This window comes from Mesoplodon densirostris, chromosome 1, assembly GCF_025265405.1.
Source record: "Mesoplodon densirostris isolate mMesDen1 chromosome 1, mMesDen1 primary haplotype, whole genome shotgun sequence".
NCBI classification, from domain to species: Eukaryota; Metazoa; Chordata; class Mammalia; order Artiodactyla; family Ziphiidae; genus Mesoplodon; species Mesoplodon densirostris.
Window position 1 is genome coordinate 107,376,608 of NC_082661.1, and position 19,877 is coordinate 107,396,484.

Below are 19,877 nucleotides of genomic sequence, written 5' to 3' on the forward strand. Positions count from 1 at the left end.
CCCACCCTGCGCATGCGTGGCCGCTGGCGCGGCGGAAGTGAGGCGCCGGCGCTCTTCCGGGCGGCGACGCGCTCCCGCCCCTGCGTCGCGGCGTCGGGCGGAAGCTGGTGCGGTTCGCGGCCGGCGGTTGCCGAGAGGACCTGGACGCGGCTGGACGCTGAGCTCTCTGTCCGGCGCCCGCCGCGGGGCACCACCATGTCGCTGCTGCAGTCTGCGCTCGACTTCCTGGCCGGCCCGGGCTCCCTGGGTGGTGCTGCCGGCCGCGACCAGACTGATTTCGTGGGGCAGACGGTGGAGATGGGCGAGCTGCGTCTGCGGGTGCGGCGGGTCCTGGCCGAAGGTGAAGCCGGGACCGGTGGCATGGGCCCGGCCGGGGGAGGGTCAGGGCCGGGGGGGGATGGCCGCGGCGGGGAGGGTCACGGCCGGCCAGGAGGCCACTGCTGAGGGTGAGACCGGCCTAGGGTTGGGCACTTCCTTGTCGGAGGCTTGGGGTCAGGCCGGGGCAAGGTAGTCTTGGCGGCAGGTGTGGGCTGACCCGCGGCCGGAGCGGAGGCTGTGGCGGCGGGAAGGAATGGTGGGCAGGCGGGGTCTGGAGCGAGGGGGCCCCGCACGGCTGAAGGCTGGAGTCCGGAGGCGGGCGTTGCGGCGGCGTGGGTCTAAGTCGTGGTCCTTTCCTCGCATGGAGGGCGGTAGTGGGGCAGTGGACGTAGGGCTGGCCCTCCTCGGGTGACAGGAACTCCGGCGTGGGTGACCGCAGTCCTACCCTGCTTGGATGTTGGGACAGACAACGCAGTGTCCGGTAGCCGGGCTTCCCTCTCTTACCACCTGAGCGTCCCGCTCCCCGACCTCTCTGTGAGATCCCACGGAAGTTACTGCAAGCTGAGCCAACAGGTGTGATCGGAGCAGAACCTTGCAGGGTGGGCTGGTCCATCTTTAGTCGGCTGTGTTTCCGCGTGCTCTCTCTAGCTTCCTGAACGTCCTCCTCCTTCTTCACCCAGAATTTATCACCAGTGTTGGCTCAGTCCTAGTTCCTCATCTGGGTTTTTCTGTTTTGTCTGGCATGGCAGATTTCCCTAGCCTTGGTGCTTACCAGCTAAACACAGTTGGCTTTGGGGCTGGTGCTGAAGCAGAACTGTATCCCCTGCATTAGCACTCTTGCTTCTATTTGTGCTCCATTTGAGGTGGGAAACTGGCTGACTGTTCTGGTGCCCTCATTCCTAAAGGCCTGAGGTGATGTCCTGGCCTTAGCTTCATAACACACTTTTTCTCCACTGTCAGAAACGAAGAGATTTTGGGTGTGATTTAGTGAGAAAACCTCAGGCTCTTCTTTCAGAGGTAGGGGCCAGTATCTCTAGTAATGAGAGTTTCCTCAGATCGATTCATTTATTCTGAAACTACCAGGCAAGTATTTTGATTCTTTTAAGGAATTCACAGTGGACGGTACATGGTTTCTGTCTTTTGGAAGTTCAGGTAAGACACAGGCTTTGATGACCAAAGGACAGCGCAGTGCAGGGGATCCTCTGGGTGGATAGACAGTGGGCCCAGCTGAGGTGGGAGGGTGAGGATGCACCCCTGCTGGGTGCAGTGGCAGGGCCAGGGGGAGGAGGGGTGGGATGGGAGGTGAGTCACGGAGAGAAGGAAGCTCTTGCCTGTGGCTTAACACCCAGGATGAAGAACAAGGAAAGGGGAGCAGCCACTGTGGCTGTGCAGAGCACCTGTTCCCTTTGCTCTCTGGGCATGCCAGGAACTGGAAGTCACCACTGTGATTAGGAACTGTAGATTTCCTCCCCTTAAACTGAACTGGCAGCTCACAGCTTCTAAAGCTCGTGAAGACTTTTTCTGAACTGGAATGGTAAGAAACCTGTATGAAGTCGTTCACATAAAATAGCAACCTTAGAACATAGGCTGTGGGAAATCAGGCTGTCTTGCATAAATATGGGGAAGTTCCCAAACCCAAAACCCTTGGGTACCTATGTTGACAATTCCAGAATTCTTCAGGTTTTAGAAAGATAGTGTGTATCCTGTATGTCCTGGGATACTGCCGCGGGAGTTGGGAAAGTGTCGCATAATCAAGTGTGTTACTATATCTGTAATTAAATAAGTAAGCATCCTCACTGTGGGATAATTAAGTTTTCAGATAGCCTCACATCAGTTCATGTCAGGTGTTGCCCCACATGAGTTTATAATAGATCAGGTTTTGCTATCAAATGATTTAGGGAAAAAACATTGGTTTTCATAGCTTTTTGGAATTTGCACTTGTCTGAAATGGGTTGTTGGGCAGAACTGTGGGTCGGGTGATCCAGATAGCTTTCTAATCTTTTCAAAATTTGTTCTAAATTTTCACTTTTTTAAAGCAAATTACTGGGAGTTCCCACAACGTCAGAGATGCCTAGTCCAAGTGGACTTAAGGATACGTTCTGCGTGTCTTCTTGTTTTGGATTCTGCATGCTCATGCTTCCTTCTGCCAGAAAGGATAACGGGGATGGATCGCTACTGCTTAGGAGCATTTGGTCCCTCGGGCAGCCCAGCTCTGTAGGGCTGCTTTGCTCTGTGGACTCACTCCCGTGAGGTGGGCTCTTCTCTGCCAGGGAGGGTTCCGAGGGGACGTTTCCTCTTCGGACACTGCAGAGCACAGATAACCAGGATCTTTGCAGCAGGGGCGTAGGCTCGGTGGCTGGTTGTGGCCATCGGGATGAGGTGGCCCACGTCTTGTGCCTGAGTGATCGCCCTCTCAGCTGGCCCACCCGACCCTTCACTGGCACGTTGGCAGCTTTAAGGTCAGCCTTTAACCGTGGTGATAGCACCCAGCATAAAGCAGTAATAATCACCATAGCAGTACTTATGGGGTCCTGGCTACTTGGGGGGCACAGTCCCTGGTGCTTCACGTGGATTGTGATCATGGTGGTGCTGAGGTCGGGGCCGTCGGGAGCTTGCCAGTGCCCCCGGGGGGTGATGGTGGAGTTGGGCGGGAGCTCAGGGGAGGCTCTGGTCCCAGGAATAGCCTGGGTTGTCTTAGGTGTGTCCTGGAGGGATAGGTGTCCAGAGGAAATTAAGGTAAAAGAAGCTGCTGGAGTGGTGCCTCTGGGGGGCCAGGTGGGAGCCGAGCACAGAGGCCGCCACTGGCTTTGCCCTGCCCGCCGGGCGCCTGTGGTGCCAGGCCTGTGGTACTTCTCCAGTGCGTGTCTGTCTGCCAGCGCATGGGTGCCTGGAGTGGGACACTGGGGAGGTGGCCCTGGGGACGGACACTTTGGGGGTGTCTTCCGGGGAGGGTCCTGGGGTGGGGACATCTCCCTGTGGGGAGGTGCTCTCCTTCCTCCCTCTGCCAGGCCTGCTCGTTTCCAGAGACACCGCCTGCCGTCTGCATGAGCAGGCGTCTCTCTGTAGGGTAGGTAGCGGTCACGTGTGTGCAGTGGAGCTCCTGGAATTCTGCTCCGTGGGAGTGTCTGCTTCTTACCAATAATGCTGAGAGAAAACGTGTTAAGATCACCTGACCTGCTTCCCATGCTGCTGCACCACCTGGCCTGGTGCTCACTGTCCTGCCAGCAATGCCCCACCTCACCCTGACCCTGTCTGTGACCCTGCACTGTGGGAGGGACAGTCACCAGCCTCCTCAGAGGCCCTGCTGAACTCCAGCCTCCCCACATCCTCCTCATTTTAGTGGATAAAAGTGGTATCTGGTTCTGTTGGTTTGCGCTTCTCTGATGGGTGAGTTTGAGCTTATTTCAGTGCCTGTTAGCCATTCTGGCTCCCCTTCAGGAATTGCATGGTCACATACTGTGCCTATTTTCTTTTATTAAAAATAATTTGAATTGCGTCATTCACCTGGGGTGATGCAGACTTTAGGTGCTTTGACACATGCACGCACCTGTGTAGCAGATGCCTGTGCAGAAAGTTGTCACCCCAGAAAGCCTCTGGGACCCAGTCACCCTCCCGGCCAGGTGCTTGCTGGCTCTGAGTCCCCTCTTCTGGGACAGCGTGTCTCTGGCATCGCGCCCGGGTGCTCCCACCAGCGGCTTCATGGTTTTGAAGTTCGGTTCCCTTTTCTGCTGCAGTTTGCTGTCCCTCCCCTGCCATGGACCTTTGGGTGTTCCCATTTCGGGCTTTTGTGAATAAAGCTGCCAACATTTTTTATGAGGTTTATGTGTGTTTTCCTTTCTCTTGGGTAAAATGCCCAGTAGTGGAATGCGGGCTTTTAGGTTGGATGTAGGGTTAGCTTCAGATGAAACGGCCAAACCCTCTCCACCGTGGCTGCACCAGCTTCTGCCCCACCAGCTCGTGAGCGCCTATCGTTGTGGTTATACCCGTTCTTGAGAGGGTGCAGTGGTCGAATCTGCATTTTCCCCATGATACTGTCCAACACCTTTTCACCTGCTTATTAGCCAGTTGTGTATCTTTTCTGTGTGTGAAATGTTTGTTAAAATCTTTTTTTCATTTTTTATTGGGCAGGAGTTGTGGGAGTTTCTTATTATTCTGCATCTGAGTCCTGTTTTTATGTAATACACGCACACGCACACACACACACGCATGCACGTGCACCGCCCCCCCATATGTGGGGAAGAGGAGGTCAGCCATTTCCCGATTCCAGAACATACACGGTAATGACTGTGTAGGGCACTGTCTTAGCAGTGCCCAACATGGCATTCCTTCGTGCGTTTTATACACTAGTGTTACTATTTTTACGTAGACTTTTAATTTTGAGGTCATCGTAGACTTATGTGCAGTTGTAAGAAAAGATGCAGAGAGGTCTGCGTACACTGCCCGTTCCCCCTTTGGCAGCATCTGGAAAAACTGGAGTTGCCATCACAACCAGGATTGGATGTGTCCATCCCCACAAGGGTCCCTCATGCCTTTCACAGCCAGATGCCCCTCCTGGACCCCTGGAAAGCACTAATCTGGCCTCTGTAATTTGTCCTTTGAAGAATGCTGTATAAACGAAATCACACAACCTGTAGCCTCTTGGAGTTGGCTTTTTTCACTCTGCATGATTGGGGATCCATCCAGGTTGTTGTGTCTGTAACTAGTTCATTTTTATTTCTGCAGAGCGCTCCGTGGGGTGGATGTACCATAGTTTGCTCAGCCATTCACCCACTGAAGGACATCTGGGTTGTTCCAGGTTTTTTGGTTATCTGAAATAAAGCTGCTATAAACATTCATGTACAGGTTTTTGTGTGGCTGTGTTTTCATTTTTGTGGAATAAATGCCCAGGTGTTGGGTCACATGGCAGTTGCATGTTTTGTTTCTTAGAAAACTACCAACCTGTTTTCTAGAGTGGCTGTGCTATTTTCACATTCCCATCAGCAGTGGGAGTGTCTTAGTCTGCTCGGACTGCTGTACAAACTGCAGACAAGGTGGTGTAAACAATAGATTCATTTTCATGATTTTGGAGGCTTGGAGTCTGAGATCAAGGTTCTGGCAGGGACTCTGGTGAGGTCTTTTCCCTCAGCTGTTCTGGTGTCTCTTCTTCTAAGGACTCTAGTCCGGTTGGGTCAGGGCCTTAACTTTATTTATCTCCCTAAATGCCCTCTATAGTCACATTGGTGGGGCGGGGGTTAGAGCTTCAACACGTGACTTCAGGGGGGACACAGCCGAGTCCATTACAAAGCGTGATGAGTTTCTCTGAGTCTTTGCCAGCATTTTGTGTTGTGGTTTCATTTGATCATTCAGCAGGTGTGTAGTGATAGCTCATTGGGGCTTTAATTTGTGTTTCCCTAAAGGCTAACGCCGTGCTTATTTCCACCTGCCCATCCTCATAGAAGAAACGTCTCTTTGTGCCTTCTGCCTTTTTTTTTTTGCGGTACGCGGGCCTCTCACTGTTGTGGCCTCTCCCGTTGCGGAGCACAGGCTCCAGATGCGCAGACTCAGCGGCCATGGCTCACGGGCCCAGCCGCTCCGCGGCATGTGGGATCTTCCCGGACCAGGGCACGAACCTGCATCCCCTGCATCGGCAGGCGGACTCTCAACCACTGAGCCACCAGGGAAGCCCCCTTCTGCCTATTTTCGAATCCTCTTTTGTTGCTGAGTTTTGAGAGCTCGTTGAGTATTGTAGATACGAGCCCGCTGTCAGGTGTGGTTTGCAAGTGTTTTCTCTCAGGCTGCAGCTTGTCTTCCAGCCTCTGAACAGGGTCTGTTGTGGATCCAAAGTTTTAACTTTCAGGAAGTCTGTTCTGTCACTTTTCCTTCCTGAATCCTGCTTTTGCTGTCAAGTCTGAGAACTCTTTGCCAAGCTCTGCATCTCCAGGATTTCTCTCCTATGCTGTCTCATGGTTTTGCATTTGTATGCTCTGAGTTGATTGTCGTGTAAGGTGTAAAGTTTAGATTGAATTTCTTTGTTTTGCTAGGAGCTGTCCAATTGCTCCAGCACCATTTATTGAAAAAACAGTGCTTCTAACACAGAATTGCTTTTGCATCTTTGTCAGAAATCATTTGGGCATATTCGTGTGGCTCTGTATCTGGGGTTTTTCTCTTTTGTTCTGTTGCTCTGTCCCTCCACCAGTGCCACACGGTCTTGATTACTGTAGCTAGACAACAAAATTTGAAATAGGGTTTTTTTTTAAATAGGAAAAATGCAGAAAAGTAGAAAGAATAACAACAGAACAGACACCTTTGTCCCCGCTATCCAGAATTAATAAACGTTAGCTTTTTGAAAAAAGTCGTATTTGGTTCCAGACTTTTTCTAAACAGTGAAGCATCACAGATGTTGCTAAAGGTTCTGTTGACCCCCTACCCTCTGGTTGCATTTCTCTGTTTCTCTTCAGAGGCAGCCACCACCATGAATTTAGTGCATGTACTTCCTGCTCATCTTTTGTTTCCTCTGCATGTGCTGTGTTCACAGACAATGCATAGTCCTGCTTTCGGGGGTGTTAAATATAATACAAGTGACTGTGTTGTTGTATTTTTTTTAATTTATTTATTTTTGGCTGCATTGGGTCTTTGTTGCTGTGCATGGGCTTTCTCTAGTCGCAGTGAGCGGGGGCTACTCTTTTTTTTTTATTATTAGTTTCTGCTTTATAACAAAGTGAATCAGTCATACATATACATCTGTTCCCCCATCCCTTCCCTCTTGCGTCTCCCTCCCTCCCGCCCTCCCTATCCCACCCCTCCAGGCGGTCACAAAGCACCACCCTGTGCTATGCGGCTGCTTCCCACTATCTATCTACCTTACGTTTGGTACTGTATATATGTCCATGCCTCTCTTTCGCTTTGTCACAGCTTACCCTTCCCCCTCCCCATATCCTCAAGTCCATTCTCAAGTAGGTCTGTGTCTTTATTCCTGTTTTACCCCTAGGTTCTTCATGACTTTTTTTTTTCTTATATTCCATTAAGCGGGGGCTACTCTTGGTTGCCGTGTGCGGGCTTATTGTGTGGCTTCTCCTGTTGCGGAGCACGGGCTCTAGGTGCGCGGGCTCAGTAGTTGTGGCTCACGGACTCCAGAGCACAGGCTCAGTAGTTGTGGCGCACGGGCTTAGTTGCTCCGCAGCATGTGGGATCTTCCCGGACCAGGGCTCGAACCCGTGTCCCCTGCATTGGCAGGTGGATTCTTAACCACTGCGCCACCAGGGAAACCCGTGACTGTGTTTTAATAGCTGAAGAGTTTGTCGTCGTGATCTCATTTGCTCAGCACACATTTCTGATTGCCCACTATATGTCAGACTCTGTCCTAAGTGCTGGTGACACGAACAAGCTGGATGACATTTCTGCCTACTGAGCTTGCAGCCTAGTGGGAGAGACAGTAAACAGTTATCCAAATGAATGTGTAATAGAGCGTCAGGTATTGGAAAGTGCTGGGAAGAAGGAAGAGCGTTGGGGATAGGGCGTGGCTGGGACAGGACTGAGCCCGCAAGGTGATGGGGAGCAGAGCCTGAGTGGCAAGAGGGGGAGTTGGGCCAGCGTCCGGGGCGAGGATGCCCGTGGGGCGAGGGTGCCCATGCAGGGCTGTGGCGAGTGGAATGGCCCTGGGTAGCAGTGGGCTTGGTGTGCTGGAGGAAGCACGGTAGTGTGGGTGCGGCCGCAGCCGAGGGGACCAGTGCTGGGGCTGAGCAGAGGCCAGGAGATGTTCCAGAGGACCTGTAGCCTTGCTGCGGTGGCCCTTCGGTCCTGGAGGTTTTGGTAGTGTCCTTAGGATTGTTTGCTTTATGGTCTTAGCATCTGCAAGCAAGACCAGCTTTAGTTCTTCCTTTCTGACCTTTCTGCTCTTTATTTTTCTAGCTTTCTTTCACTGATTAGGCTCTCCAGTAAAAAGTTATATTATGCTCCGAGAGCAGCAGACATCCTTGCGTGTTCTTGAACTTAGAAAGAAAACACTTTTTTTTTTTTTTTTGCGGTATGCGGGCCCCTCACTGTCTGTTAATAGTGTATACTACAGTGATTGCTTTTTTACTGTGAACCAACCTTGCATCCCTGGGGTAAATCCCACATGGTCATAATGTACTATCCTTACCATGTATTGCCAGAATCACTGCTGGTATTTTCTAATGATTTTTTTTTTTTGCGGCACACGGGCCTCTCACTGTTGTGGCCTCTCCCGTTGCGGCCTCTCCCGTTGCGGAGCACAGGCTCCGGACACGCAGGCTCAGCGGCCATGGCTCACGGGCCCAGCCGCTCCGTGGCATGTGGGATCTTCCCGGATCAGGGCACGAACCCGTGTCCCCTGCATCGGCAGGCGGACTCTCAACCACTGTGCCACCAGGGAAGCCCTCATCTATTTTTTTATATTGACTTATTATTTATTTTTTTAACTGCTACGTTGAGATAAAAGTGACGTACAGTAACTTGGCATATATGTCAAAACACTTTAAATATGTCCCATGTGTGTATATATATATATGTATATGTGTGTGTATATATATGTCTACATAGCTGTCATTGTCATGAAGGTGGTGAACAAACCCATCACCTCCACAATTTTCCTCCTTCCCTTACAGTCCTCTCCTCCCATCCTTGACCTCCAGGCCACCGCTGATCTGCTTTTTGTTACTGTAGATTAGTCTATTTTCTAGGGTCTCCCATAAATGATATCATGTGTACATATACATATACTCTTTTTTCCTGATTTTTGTTCTTCAGCATAATTGTTTTGAGAGTCATCCTGTTGCTGCATGTTAGCAATAGTTCCATCCTATTTGTTGATGAGTTGTGTTCTGTGCAGGGATGATTGGTTTATCCATTCACTATTGATGGACATGTGGGTTGTTTTCAGTTTGGGCAATTACAAATGGGGCTGCTGTGAACATTCATGCACAAGTCCTTGTGTGGATGTGTGCTTTTATTTTTCCCGGGTAAATACTAGCAGTGTAATGACAGGGCTGTAGAGTTGGCATATGTTTAACTTTTAAAGAAATCTCCAAACTTTTCCAAAATGATGATACCATTCTGCGTTCCCACGAGTGGTGTGTAAGCCTGCAGTTGCTGCACACCTTAATCAGTATTTGGTAGGTCGGTTTCAGAACTTTTAGATGTTCTAATAGGTGTATAGTAGTATCCTTGTTTACATGTGTGTTTCCCTGGTAGATAATGATACAACATTTTTTCATATGCTTACTTGCTAGCTATTTATCTTGGTTGAGTGTCTTTTCATATATTTTGCTCATTAAAATGTTGTTGAACTGAACTTTGTTTGTCTGTTTGTTTTTTTTGTTTTTTTGCGGTACGCGGGCCTCTCACTGTTGTGGCCTCTCCCGTTGCGGAGCACAGGCTCCGTACGTGCAGGCTCAGCGGCCATGGCTCACGGGCCCAGCTGCTCCACGGCGTGTGGGATCATCCCAGACTGGGGCACGAACGCATGTCCCCTGCATCGGCAGGCGGACTCTCAACCACTGCGCCACCAGGGAAGCCCTGAACTGAACTTTGGATTTTCTTTATATTTTCTGAATAGAGGTCCTTTGCCAGTTGTGTGATTTGCAAAGTTCAGTTAGGGGCTTGTCTTTCACACTCTCAACAGTGTATTCCAGAAATCAGTAAAACCATCTTTAATGAAGTCCATTTATCATATTTTTCATTTATGGATCATACTTTTTTTTTTTTTTTTTTTTGCTGTACGCGGGCCTCTCACTGCTGTGGCCTCTCCCGTTGCGGAGCACAGGCTCCGGACACACAGGCTCCGTGGCCATGGCTCGCGGGCCCAGCCGCTCCGCGGCATGTGGGATCTTCCGGGATAGGGGCACGAACCCGTGTCCCCTGCATCGGCAGGCGGACTCTCAACCACTGCGCCACCAGGGAAGCCCCCATACTTTTTTTTATATCTAAGAAATCTTTGCCTAACTTAGGGTTTGTAGAAATAAAGTTGATTTTTTTGTATGTTGCTCTTGCATCCCACAGCCTTTCTATACTCGTTTATTACTGATAGTAGCTTTTGGGGTGTAGGTATAAGCTTGTCTACATAGACGATCATGTTGTCTGCAAAGAAAAACATTTTTACTTCTTTTCAATCTGGATGCCTTTTATTTCTTTTCTTGCCTGATTGCACTGGCCAGCACTTCCAGTGTGTTACTGAATGGCAGTGGTGAGAACAGACACGTTTGCCTGTCCCTGATCTTAGAGGGAAGCATCTGGTCTTCCACAGCTGAGTGATGTTTGCTGTCATCAGGTTGAGCAAGTTTCCTTCTGTTCCTAGTTTGCTGAGAGTTTTAAATTTCATGATGAAATTTTCCACTGTAGGAAGCTAGAAAAAAGTAAGCAAATTAAACTAAAAATAATTGAATTACATTGATTAAACCAACTCTGCTTAGTTGTGATGTATTATCCTTTTTTATATGTTGTTGAGTTTGATTTGTTAATATTTTATTTTATTTAGAATTAATGATTTATTAAGAATTCTTTCATCCACATTCATGTGTGGTACTAGTCTTTTATTTGTTTTCATAGGACTGGCCTCAGTTGTGTTGATTTTCCCGCATTGATCTCGCTCCTATGTTCATTCCCTTCCTTCCTGTGAAGCAGGGTATTTAGAAGGCAGCATTATATAAATCGGGGCCATCATTGTTGCAGAAGACAAACTGCTAGCCACAAGTCCAGTTTGTATTTTACTTAGTAAAGATATTTTTCCCCATGCTTATTCAAATTTTATTTGAGACAGGCAAAGATATTTTTAAAGCTTAATGTTAGATAAAATCACAACACTGAACTGACGTATATTTTTCTAATTTTCAGGAGGGTTTGCGTTTGTGTATGAAGCTCAAGATCTGGGAAGTGGCAGAGAGTATGCATTGAAGGTAATAAAGGGTGACAAATGTTTTTGTGGGTGTTGGTGTATCTTAAAGGAAATAAGTCTCTAAGTGACAGTGTTTTCGGAGATTTATCCCTGTTCTTTAGTTTGTTTCTTTTTTGTAGTCTGTATCTATTTGTTTTACTTGTTTCTTCTGATGGTGAAGCCTCAGCAGTTTTAGAGGACTGTAAAGCTGTGGTTTCAAACTTTGGGGCTGGGACTCAGCGGGTGGCCGGGGGGAGCAGAGTCAGAACTGCCGAAGTAAGGGTTCCACGAATGCCAGGAGTTTGAAGGCCACTCGTGTAAAACAGCGTTCACAGTGTATCTATAAATAAGGGTCACGGGGGTGCGGTGGGAGGGGGCGTCCGGACCACTTGGGGTGCTGGGCACGCGTGCTAGCTTGTCCTGAGACTCGCAGAGGGCCTGTCTGCAGTGGTGGCAGTGGCCTGTCTCGGGTGCGGCCGAGCTGGCAGTGTGCACTTGGACTCCAGAACTAGACCCACATTTCTCATTTTTCTCTAGCCTGTTTGGAGAAAAGCCTCCTATTTTTGGTTTTTTCTATGTCCTTGGATCATAAAGGACCATTTCCAAGGGTCTGTAACCTTCTGTCAAGTTTTTCTGCGGGTCATATGTTAAAACATAGGCGGGGGAGCCCTTAGATGCGTTGTGTTTGTTCTCTTGGGTACAGAGCGCAAAGATAAAGCCTCTACTCTTTCCTCGTATGTTATTTCCTGATACAGAGATTACTGTCCAACGAAGAGGAGAAGAACAGAGCCATCATTCAGGAAGTGTGTTTCATGGTATCCTTTTCCTGATCACGTGGGGAGGCCTGCATCGAGCTGTGGTTGACCGCGGCCGAGGGGCTGCTCAGTGATGCCCTCTCCGTGTTTGCTTCACTGGACTTACCTGTAGCACGTGTCTAGTAGGAAGGAGTTTTCTTCCTTGTTCTTCACTCTCAGAGTGATGATAAGAGATTTGTAGCCTTGGGAGCGTTCTCATTCCTGCTGAGTGATCTCCAAGCCAGGGATGGGCAGCCCCCTGCCTCTGCCCTTCTGCCTGTCCTTCGTGACCTGATGTGGCCCACGGTGCCCGGCCAGTAGCTGTGCCCCCAGCCCCTCACCAGGCCTGGTTCCCATGGGCCTCTGTGTCACTTCTGATCAGCTCCCCGAGTCCCTGTCGCCCTGCCCAGAGCGCTCGGGCCCTGGGCGTCAGTGCATGGAGCGTTGGTCTGTGGGGCTGGTGCTGCTCTGCTCTCCACTCCTGCACGTGTTCTCCTGGAACTGGGGTCTTGCCCTTTGCTGTCAGAATCTGTTCTCTTCCATCTCGAAGCTCTGTCCACTGTGAGCCTGCCGGCTGCCTGGGCCCAAGGGTCCTCACCTCGCTGGGTTTCCAGTAGCCTCGTTCACCTCTCACAGCCTCACACGTGCCACGCCCTCCACCTGCTATCCCGCCCGGCCTGTGGTCAGGTGCGTGGCCAGCGTGGTGGGGGTCTTTGTCCCCACCTTCCCTCCCCCTTCCCTCTCCTACCTGCGTCTTCCTGCCATCCTGGCTGCCCCCCACCTGCTCCCTGTCCTCTTCCAGCTCTGACGCGGTAAGATTGTAAGCTAATTGCATTCAGTGTTCTGACCTTAGTGTCTTAATTTTATGTATATATTTTTTTAAACGTTCAGACTTACGCATTCTCCTTTAACAAGACACCTGCAGAAAAAACTTTCAGGCCACGCAAATATTGTCCAGTTTTGTTCTGCAGCGTCAATAGGAAAAGAGGAGTCAGACACCGGGCAGGCCGAGTTCCTGCTGCTCATGGAACTCTGCAGAGGTGAGGTTCCAATGGCTCGGGACTGCCCAGCAGTCGAGAGATGATCCTGGGGTTTTCTCTGCCGGAGACACAGTGGCTGTCATGGAGAGAGCATGGCTTGCTGTCCGGTGGGAGCTCTTTGAGAGGCTGCATCCCCCCCTCGTCCCCGTGCTGGGCGTGGGGGCAGAGATGGGTCTGAGAAAGCGGTGGAGGCGTGCTGTCAGGGATCTTGGGCAGCAGGAAGCCGCCTCAGTTGGGAACTGGTCAGGTGAGGCCGAGGAGGTGGGCTTGAGCAGCTACGCCAGTCCCGAGGCTGTGACCTCACCCGCGTCGAGGCGGTCACACTTGCACTTGCTGTGTTCTGAGAGGAGGACTCCCATGTCCACTGACAGCAGCAGAAAGCCCATGCCTTCCAGAGAGTTCTAGGGGCAGAGTGGGAGAGTGAGTGGGCTCAGCCTCTGTCTGGGGCGGAAGCAGGCCCCCCGCCTGGAGGGTCGGGCTTGGCTCGTCCCCGCACTGAGCGCCTGCCCCGTGCTGGACCTGTGTGGGCAAAAGAGCAGGAGCGAGGTGGCCGGAGCCCGTCCTGGGGCTCGTGGATGGAAGCGGCAGGGCAGGACTCGTGAGGCCCGGCAGGCGTAGAGGACTGGCTGCGGGGCCTGGAGTTAAGGCAGGGGCCACCAGACATCCTGCTTGTCCATCGGTCACAGGCAGCGCATGTGGGGCCGCCACGAGGCCAGGGGAGAGTAGGGGAGACTGCGGCAGGCGGCTATGCAGGAGGGAAGCAACCCCAGGGGTCACTGCCCCCAAGGAGTGTCCCAGGAGGAGGGGTGGGGGGCCGTGAGCGCAGGAGTCATGCCGCGAAGAAGAGCAGAGACGGGGTGTCGGGGCTGCTAGGGGAGGGGGTGCTGTGGACTGCAGCCGGGAGCCAGGGTGCACAGGATCCTCACCCCGAGCGAGCAGAGTGGGACGGGGGTCCCTATCCTGAGCAGATAAGGCAGAACCTGGGCCTCACGGCGCTTTCCGACGGGGTGGCGTGGGAGCGCCGGGCTCTGGCCAGGAGCGGCGTTGGGATCCAGCCACGTGCTGGCTCCTCAGTTCCCACAGCTGGTGAGTGCCAACCTGCCCAGCTCAGGTCTGGCGCCCAGTTCTCCCACTTAACGGATGGTTGGCGTCGCTGGGTTTTACCTGCAAGAGGCCTCGTGCTCACTGAAGACAGCATTACATGGGAGCTTGTGAAGCCGGGTCCTTTCCTGTGAGCTTGCTGCGCCTGCGCTGATGCCCACACGTTCACACACGCTCTCTGGAAGGCTCTCAATGGGCTGGGGCGGTGGGGGCCGCGCTGGTCCCACAGGGCCCTCGCTGGGCCCTTGGTGTCTCCGGAGAGCTGAGGTTCGTGTACAGTGCTCCCCGCTTGTCGTTCAGCTGCTCGCCGTGCCTTGGCGTCGCTTTGATCTTGGGTTTGGAGGCCGTGGGCGCCTTTCACGAGTGCGGGCCCTCGGGTGGCGCCTGAGGTGGGGGCGGCCCCAATGCAGCAACCTTGGCGAGTGCACCAGTCTTGGCCATGCTGCCAGGACCACCCGTCTAGGCCAGCGCGCAAGGCCCAGGTTGAACACTAGGCACGGTGGTGCCAGCGCCAGGCGCCGCAGGGTCTTTGGGAGTGGTGGGGGAGGGGCACGTGGGCACCAGTTCCGCTGAAGGTTGGTCTGGTGGTGGCCACCCTGGATACACGCCCCAGGAGCCCCCGCCCCTTCCTGGGACCCCCGACTTGTCCTCCGCGGTGCCCTCTCAGCCGCTGTGCCACCTACAAAATTATCTTTAGAAAGACTGCTCTTGATTCTCATTGAACGTCAGAGGCCAGTGAACCCTGACCTTGTGCATGCGCCGGCTCGTCCCTGTTCCCCCAGACGGCCTGGCGGTCACTCTGTCATCCCTGCTCTAGACCCCTCACAACACCTCGTGGGGCCTGTGCCCTGTCTGTGTCTTTGGGGGCTGGCGGTCTGTTCCTGAGGGCCCCATCGCCCCTTGGGACTCCATCTCTACTGTGGGCCCCCTGCCCCCGCTGAGGGTTAGGGTTAGGGCACGGCACAGACAGAGCCCAGCCCCAGTCCAGAATCTGGGTGGGGAAGGGCTGCGCAGCTGTGCCGGGAGCTGCAGGAGGGTGTGGCAGGGGCTTGGGAGCTGGCGGGTTGGCAGGAGGCAGGGTTGCAGGGCGAGGGGCTGAGTGCTGGTTGACTGTGGGGCCTGTAGGTGTGGTGGCGCCCTTGGAGCTGCATCGAGTGGACCGCAGGCCCTAGCATGCGGAACTGAGCTGTGGAGTGTGGCAGCCGAGGCAGCCTGAGGCCTGGACCAGGGAAGGGGCGGCCAGCCCGGCAGAGACGGCACGCGGCACACTGTCGTGGAGGGAGCTGCTGTGGTGGGGGCCCAGCCGGCTCCACTAGTCTGGGCTGCGGCCAGTTGCAGCAGGACTGGGGCCTGGGCCTCAGAGACAGGAAGGAACAGCCTTGAGGTGGGGAGCCCTGAGGGTGGTGTCCTGGGGCCTGGGATGGGGCCCCAGAGCCTTGCCCTCCACTTCTGTGCTCTTCCCACGCTGCACTCCTTGTTGTCTGCGTGTTCAGTGTGGAGATTTCTCCTTAACAGCGGAGGACTGTTGTTACCTAAGGAAACACGGTGATTATTTCCTTAGAGACATTCGCAAAGACATACGCACTTGTGGTTGTTTTTCTTGTAGCTGCTGCGTCACGATGGGTTCCCTGGGTAAGAGGCCTCTGCTGGTGGCTGGGCAGGCGCTCCCACGCAGGGCTCTGTGACTCACTGTGGCCCTGATGGAGGTCGCACACTCCTCTGCAGGGCTTGGTGACTGCCAGAGGGCGGGGCAGCCCCCCCCCCGCCCCGCGGTGGGCTTAGGAGGGCAGTGGGCCTGGGGCGGGCATAGCCTTTACAGCTCCATGGTGATGTGAATTTAATTGTCTCTTTTAGGGCAGCTGGTGGAATTTTTAAAGAAAATTGAATCTAAAGGTCCGCTCTCGTGCGATACTGTCCTGAAGATATTCTATCAGACGTGCAGGGCGGTGCAGCACATGCACAGACAAAAGCCGCCCATCATCCACAGAGACCTCAAGGTACCGCCTTCATGCTCCCGCTGCAGGACAAGAGCCCTCCGTCCAGATGAAGCCCCTCTTGCTCTGCTGGGTGTTGTCGCCTGCGTGGGTGTGGTCATGGGCACGGGGGCCCAGTGTGGAGCCAGGAGGAGGTGACCGCTCCCCTGGGCTGCGCTTGCTGCCGCCCTTCCCTCACCCGCCTTGGGGCAGGAGCCCTGCTGCCTGGTGCGGGGGCAGGGGTACTTCCCTGCTGGGGTGCTGGCATGCCCATCCCAATGCACACACGGGATCCGTGTGCGCGTGGAGCTGCCCTTTGTCATTTTGCCGCCTGGTCGGGGGCCTTCTCAGTGATTTTGCCTTTTCCTGATTAATGATGTTGAATGCTTTTGCCGTGTTTATAGTCATCAGTGCCCTTATTCCCCTTCTTCTTCAGTTAAGTGGCTATGTTTTTGCTGTTTTTCTGTCGCCTGTTGGTTTTATTTATTTACTTATTTACGTTTGGCTGCGTTGGGTCTTCGTTGTTGCTGCGCGGGCTTTCTCTAGTTGCGGTGAGTGGGGGCTGCTCTTTGTTGCAGTGCGCGGGCTTCTCACTGCGGTGGCTTCTCTTGTTGTGGAGCATGGGCTCTAGGTACGCAAGCTTCAGTAGTTGTGGTGCACAAGCTTAGTTGCTCCACGGCGTGTGGGATCTTCTCGGACCAGGGCTCGAACCCGTGTCCCCTGCATTGACAGGCGGATTCTTAACCACTGTGCCACCAGGGAAGTCCTGTTGGTTGGTTTTTATACATTCTTACAACAGTCTTTTTTAAGTTACATGTGCTGCAAGTATTTTCTCCTGGTCTGTGGCCTGATTTTAGCAATAATCCAACATCCACAAAGTTAGTGCCCCAACTCTGACCATGGCTCAGGGTAGCAGCACACCAACCCCCTTCCCCACCTTCCCCGCCCCTCCTCAGTCCTACTTGCTAAAAAAACTGTAAAGCAGACCCCAGACATGCCATTTCCCTCCCAGAAACTTCTGTACTACTTCCCTCATGTCCAGTCTGTAGCCAGCCTTCCTGGTTTCCTTGCTGGTCTGGAACAGTGCCATCCTCAGGTGGGGGCGGGGCAGCTGTGTTCCTTCTCTATCTCAGGAAAGTGAAAAACTAGAAGGTTGACACTAAAGAATCCGTGTCCGAGAGCTCAGCCTGGGTTGGACTTCTCAGTGCCCGGGTCCACGGCAGCCGGCCCTGTACTGGGGGACTCCCTGCAAGTGCTCCCTGTGGATGGGAGTCCTCAAGTGGTGCTCTGTGGAGGGGCAGGAAGGACACAGGGATGTACCAGACACGAGTGTCACACCCAGGGCTGCATGTCACTCACTGGTAGCAGTTGTGCACTTGCGTCCTCTTCAGTATGATTTACCTTTTGCTCTTTGGAGCGTTGTGGGAGTGGAGTCCTACAGTCCATTTGCTCGGCGTCAAGGCTTTGAGACTTGTCCATCTCGGGAGCCCACACCGAGCGGGGCCAGGGCGCTGTGCCTTGAGGCTTGTCCATCTTGGGGAGCCCACACCGAGTGGGGCCAGGGCGCTGTGCCTGGCCGTCCCTGCGTCTGCGCTCCTGCTGAGCAGCGCTGCTCTGCACCCTGGGTTGCCCTTGTCTCAGGCCACTGGGTCACTGGGTGCTGAAGGGTGTGTGTCTTTGCTGTGGACGTTGCCACTGCAGCTCAAGGCGGCCCCCATGCCTACGCTTGGTCGGCCCTTGGTGTTTGGTCTCAGAAGATGTGTGGGTTCCACTGGACTTTCTTTCTGATGACGGGGTTTGTCCTGTCTTGTTCTGTTCCTGGGGACCTGGTGTCCTGTGGTGCGGCCCCATGTCAGTGCAGGTGGGGCAGACCTCGCTCCTCCGGCTGCATTTTCACCCTCTTGGTCATTCCTTTGTGTTTGGGGGTGAGTTGTCCTGGGCTTGTCATGGGGGTCTTCAGCACCCTGGCCAGGTGGGATCCAAGGCTCCTTCCCACAACGCTGCCTCGCTTGGGGCTGTCGGTGGGTCCTGGCCCTGGTGCTCCTTGGCCTCTGTACCAGAACTCACGATGGGCAGGCGCCTGGTCCCCTGGGACTGTGAGGCTCTTGTCAGCTCTTGGTGTCTCCACGCAGGTGCCGAGGAGACACTGTGGGCTGAGCTCCAGCCCTGTGCAGTGAAGCGGGGACTGCAGCAAAGGGGCCACTCGGACATTTTGGTTCCTAGCGCATCTAAACGTTACGTTTACGTGACACTGTGGTCTATTAACAACAGAGTTATGCCCAAAAGACAGTGTCCACCCCTTTCATTAAAAATGTTTTGTTGTTGGGCTTCCCTGGTGGCGCAGTGGTTGAGAGTCTGCCTGCCAATGCAGGGGACACAGGTTTGTGCCCCGGTCCAGGAAGATCCTACATGCCGCAGAGTGGCCAGGCCCGTGAGCCATGGCCGCTGAGCCTGCGTGTCTGGAGCCTGTGCTCCGCAACGGGAGAGGCCACAACAGTGAGAGGCCCGCATACCACAAAAAAAAAAAAAAAAAGTTTTGTTGTTAAGAAATGCTAACCATTGTCTGAGCCTTCAGTGAGCCACAGTAGTAACATCAAAGACCACTTGACTACAGATACCATAACAGATACGATAATGATGAAATGTTTGAAGTATTTCAAGAATTATCAAAAGAGGACACAGAGACACAAAGTGAGCAGATGCTGTTGGAAAAAGGCGCCAACAGATTCGCTTGATGGGGGGCGGCCACAGACCTTCACTGTCTAAGAAGTGCAGTAAAGCGGGGTCGGCCTGTAAATTTTTGAATCAGTTTATCAGCTTCTGATTGGAATTGCCTTGACTCTCCCCAGAGTGGGGCTGGCAGACGGCAGACGTCCTGGCTGCTGGGTCAGTAAAGCTTCTCCTCACCTGGGTCATGGAATCCTGATCTTCTGACTTTTTTTGACCATTCAAAAAGTAAAGCCACGCTTAGCGTGTGGGCTGGTGGTGGGACCTGGCTTATGGGGCCATGGGTGGGTCTGTGCCTTCCTGTTAGGAGTGCAGTCTGGGTCCCTGTTTGTTTTGGATTTTAAAATTCATCTCATTTATTCACAGTTTCTGAATAAGAGGTCTTTTGTGTATCTTTTGTTAGATTTCTTCTTTAGTTATTGATGTGTTTGATTTTTTTTTAAAGGAATTTTGCCTTTAAAAAAATTATTTATTTATTTGTTTATTTATGGCTGTGTTGGGTCTTCGTTTCTGTGCGAGGGCTTTCTCCAGTTGCGGAGAGCGGGGGCCCACTCCTCATCGCAGTGTGCGGGCCTCTCACTATCGCGGCCTCTCTTGTTGCAGAGCACAGGCTCCAGACGCACAGGCTCAGTAATTGTGGCTCACGGGGCTAGTTGCTCCGCGGCATGTGGGATCTTCCCAGATCAGGGCTTGAACCCGTGTCCCCGTGTCCCCTGCATTGGCAGGCAGATTCTCAACCACTGCACCACCAGGGAAGCCCTGTTTGATTATTTTTAAATGGTATGTTCATTTTTTTCATCTTCTAAGGTTTTTAAAGGCTTTCATTGTATATCCTACATTACTAGGTCAAGTTATCTTTGATTTGTGGTGGATTTTAACTTCCGTTTGTTTCTCTGAGCATCCCATTTTGAGGTATATGCACCGACTTTGGTCAGAAAGAAGTGTCCCCAGGCCCAGGAGGCCTCCTGGCCACTCTGCCTTCAGAGCCTCTCCCCACCAGATGCCACGCCCCATGCGTGTCCACAGTCCAGCCTGCACCTCGAGTTCATGAAGACCA

The 19,877-nt window shown here is 52.9% G+C and overlaps 1 protein-coding gene across 3 annotated transcripts in view; it reads left to right on the top strand.

The window, feature by feature from the left end:
• The first annotated feature begins 104 nt into the window (after positions 1 to 104).
• The window catches only part of GAK (cyclin G associated kinase), a 53,275-nt gene continuing 33,502 nt past the window's right edge, over positions 105 to 19,877 (top strand). For all 3 annotated transcript variants that reach the window (XM_060107449.1, XM_060107450.1, XM_060107451.1), the window contains exons 1-5: positions 105 to 340; positions 11,146 to 11,207; positions 11,941 to 12,000; positions 12,905 to 13,019; positions 15,975 to 16,117. In XM_060107449.1, the coding sequence (XP_059963432.1) occupies positions 196 to 340; positions 11,146 to 11,207; positions 11,941 to 12,000; positions 12,905 to 13,019; positions 15,975 to 16,117 (525 nt within the window). In that variant the 5' untranslated portion in view covers positions 105 to 195. The remainder of the gene's footprint in view (positions 341 to 11,145; positions 11,208 to 11,940; positions 12,001 to 12,904; positions 13,020 to 15,974; positions 16,118 to 19,877) is intronic.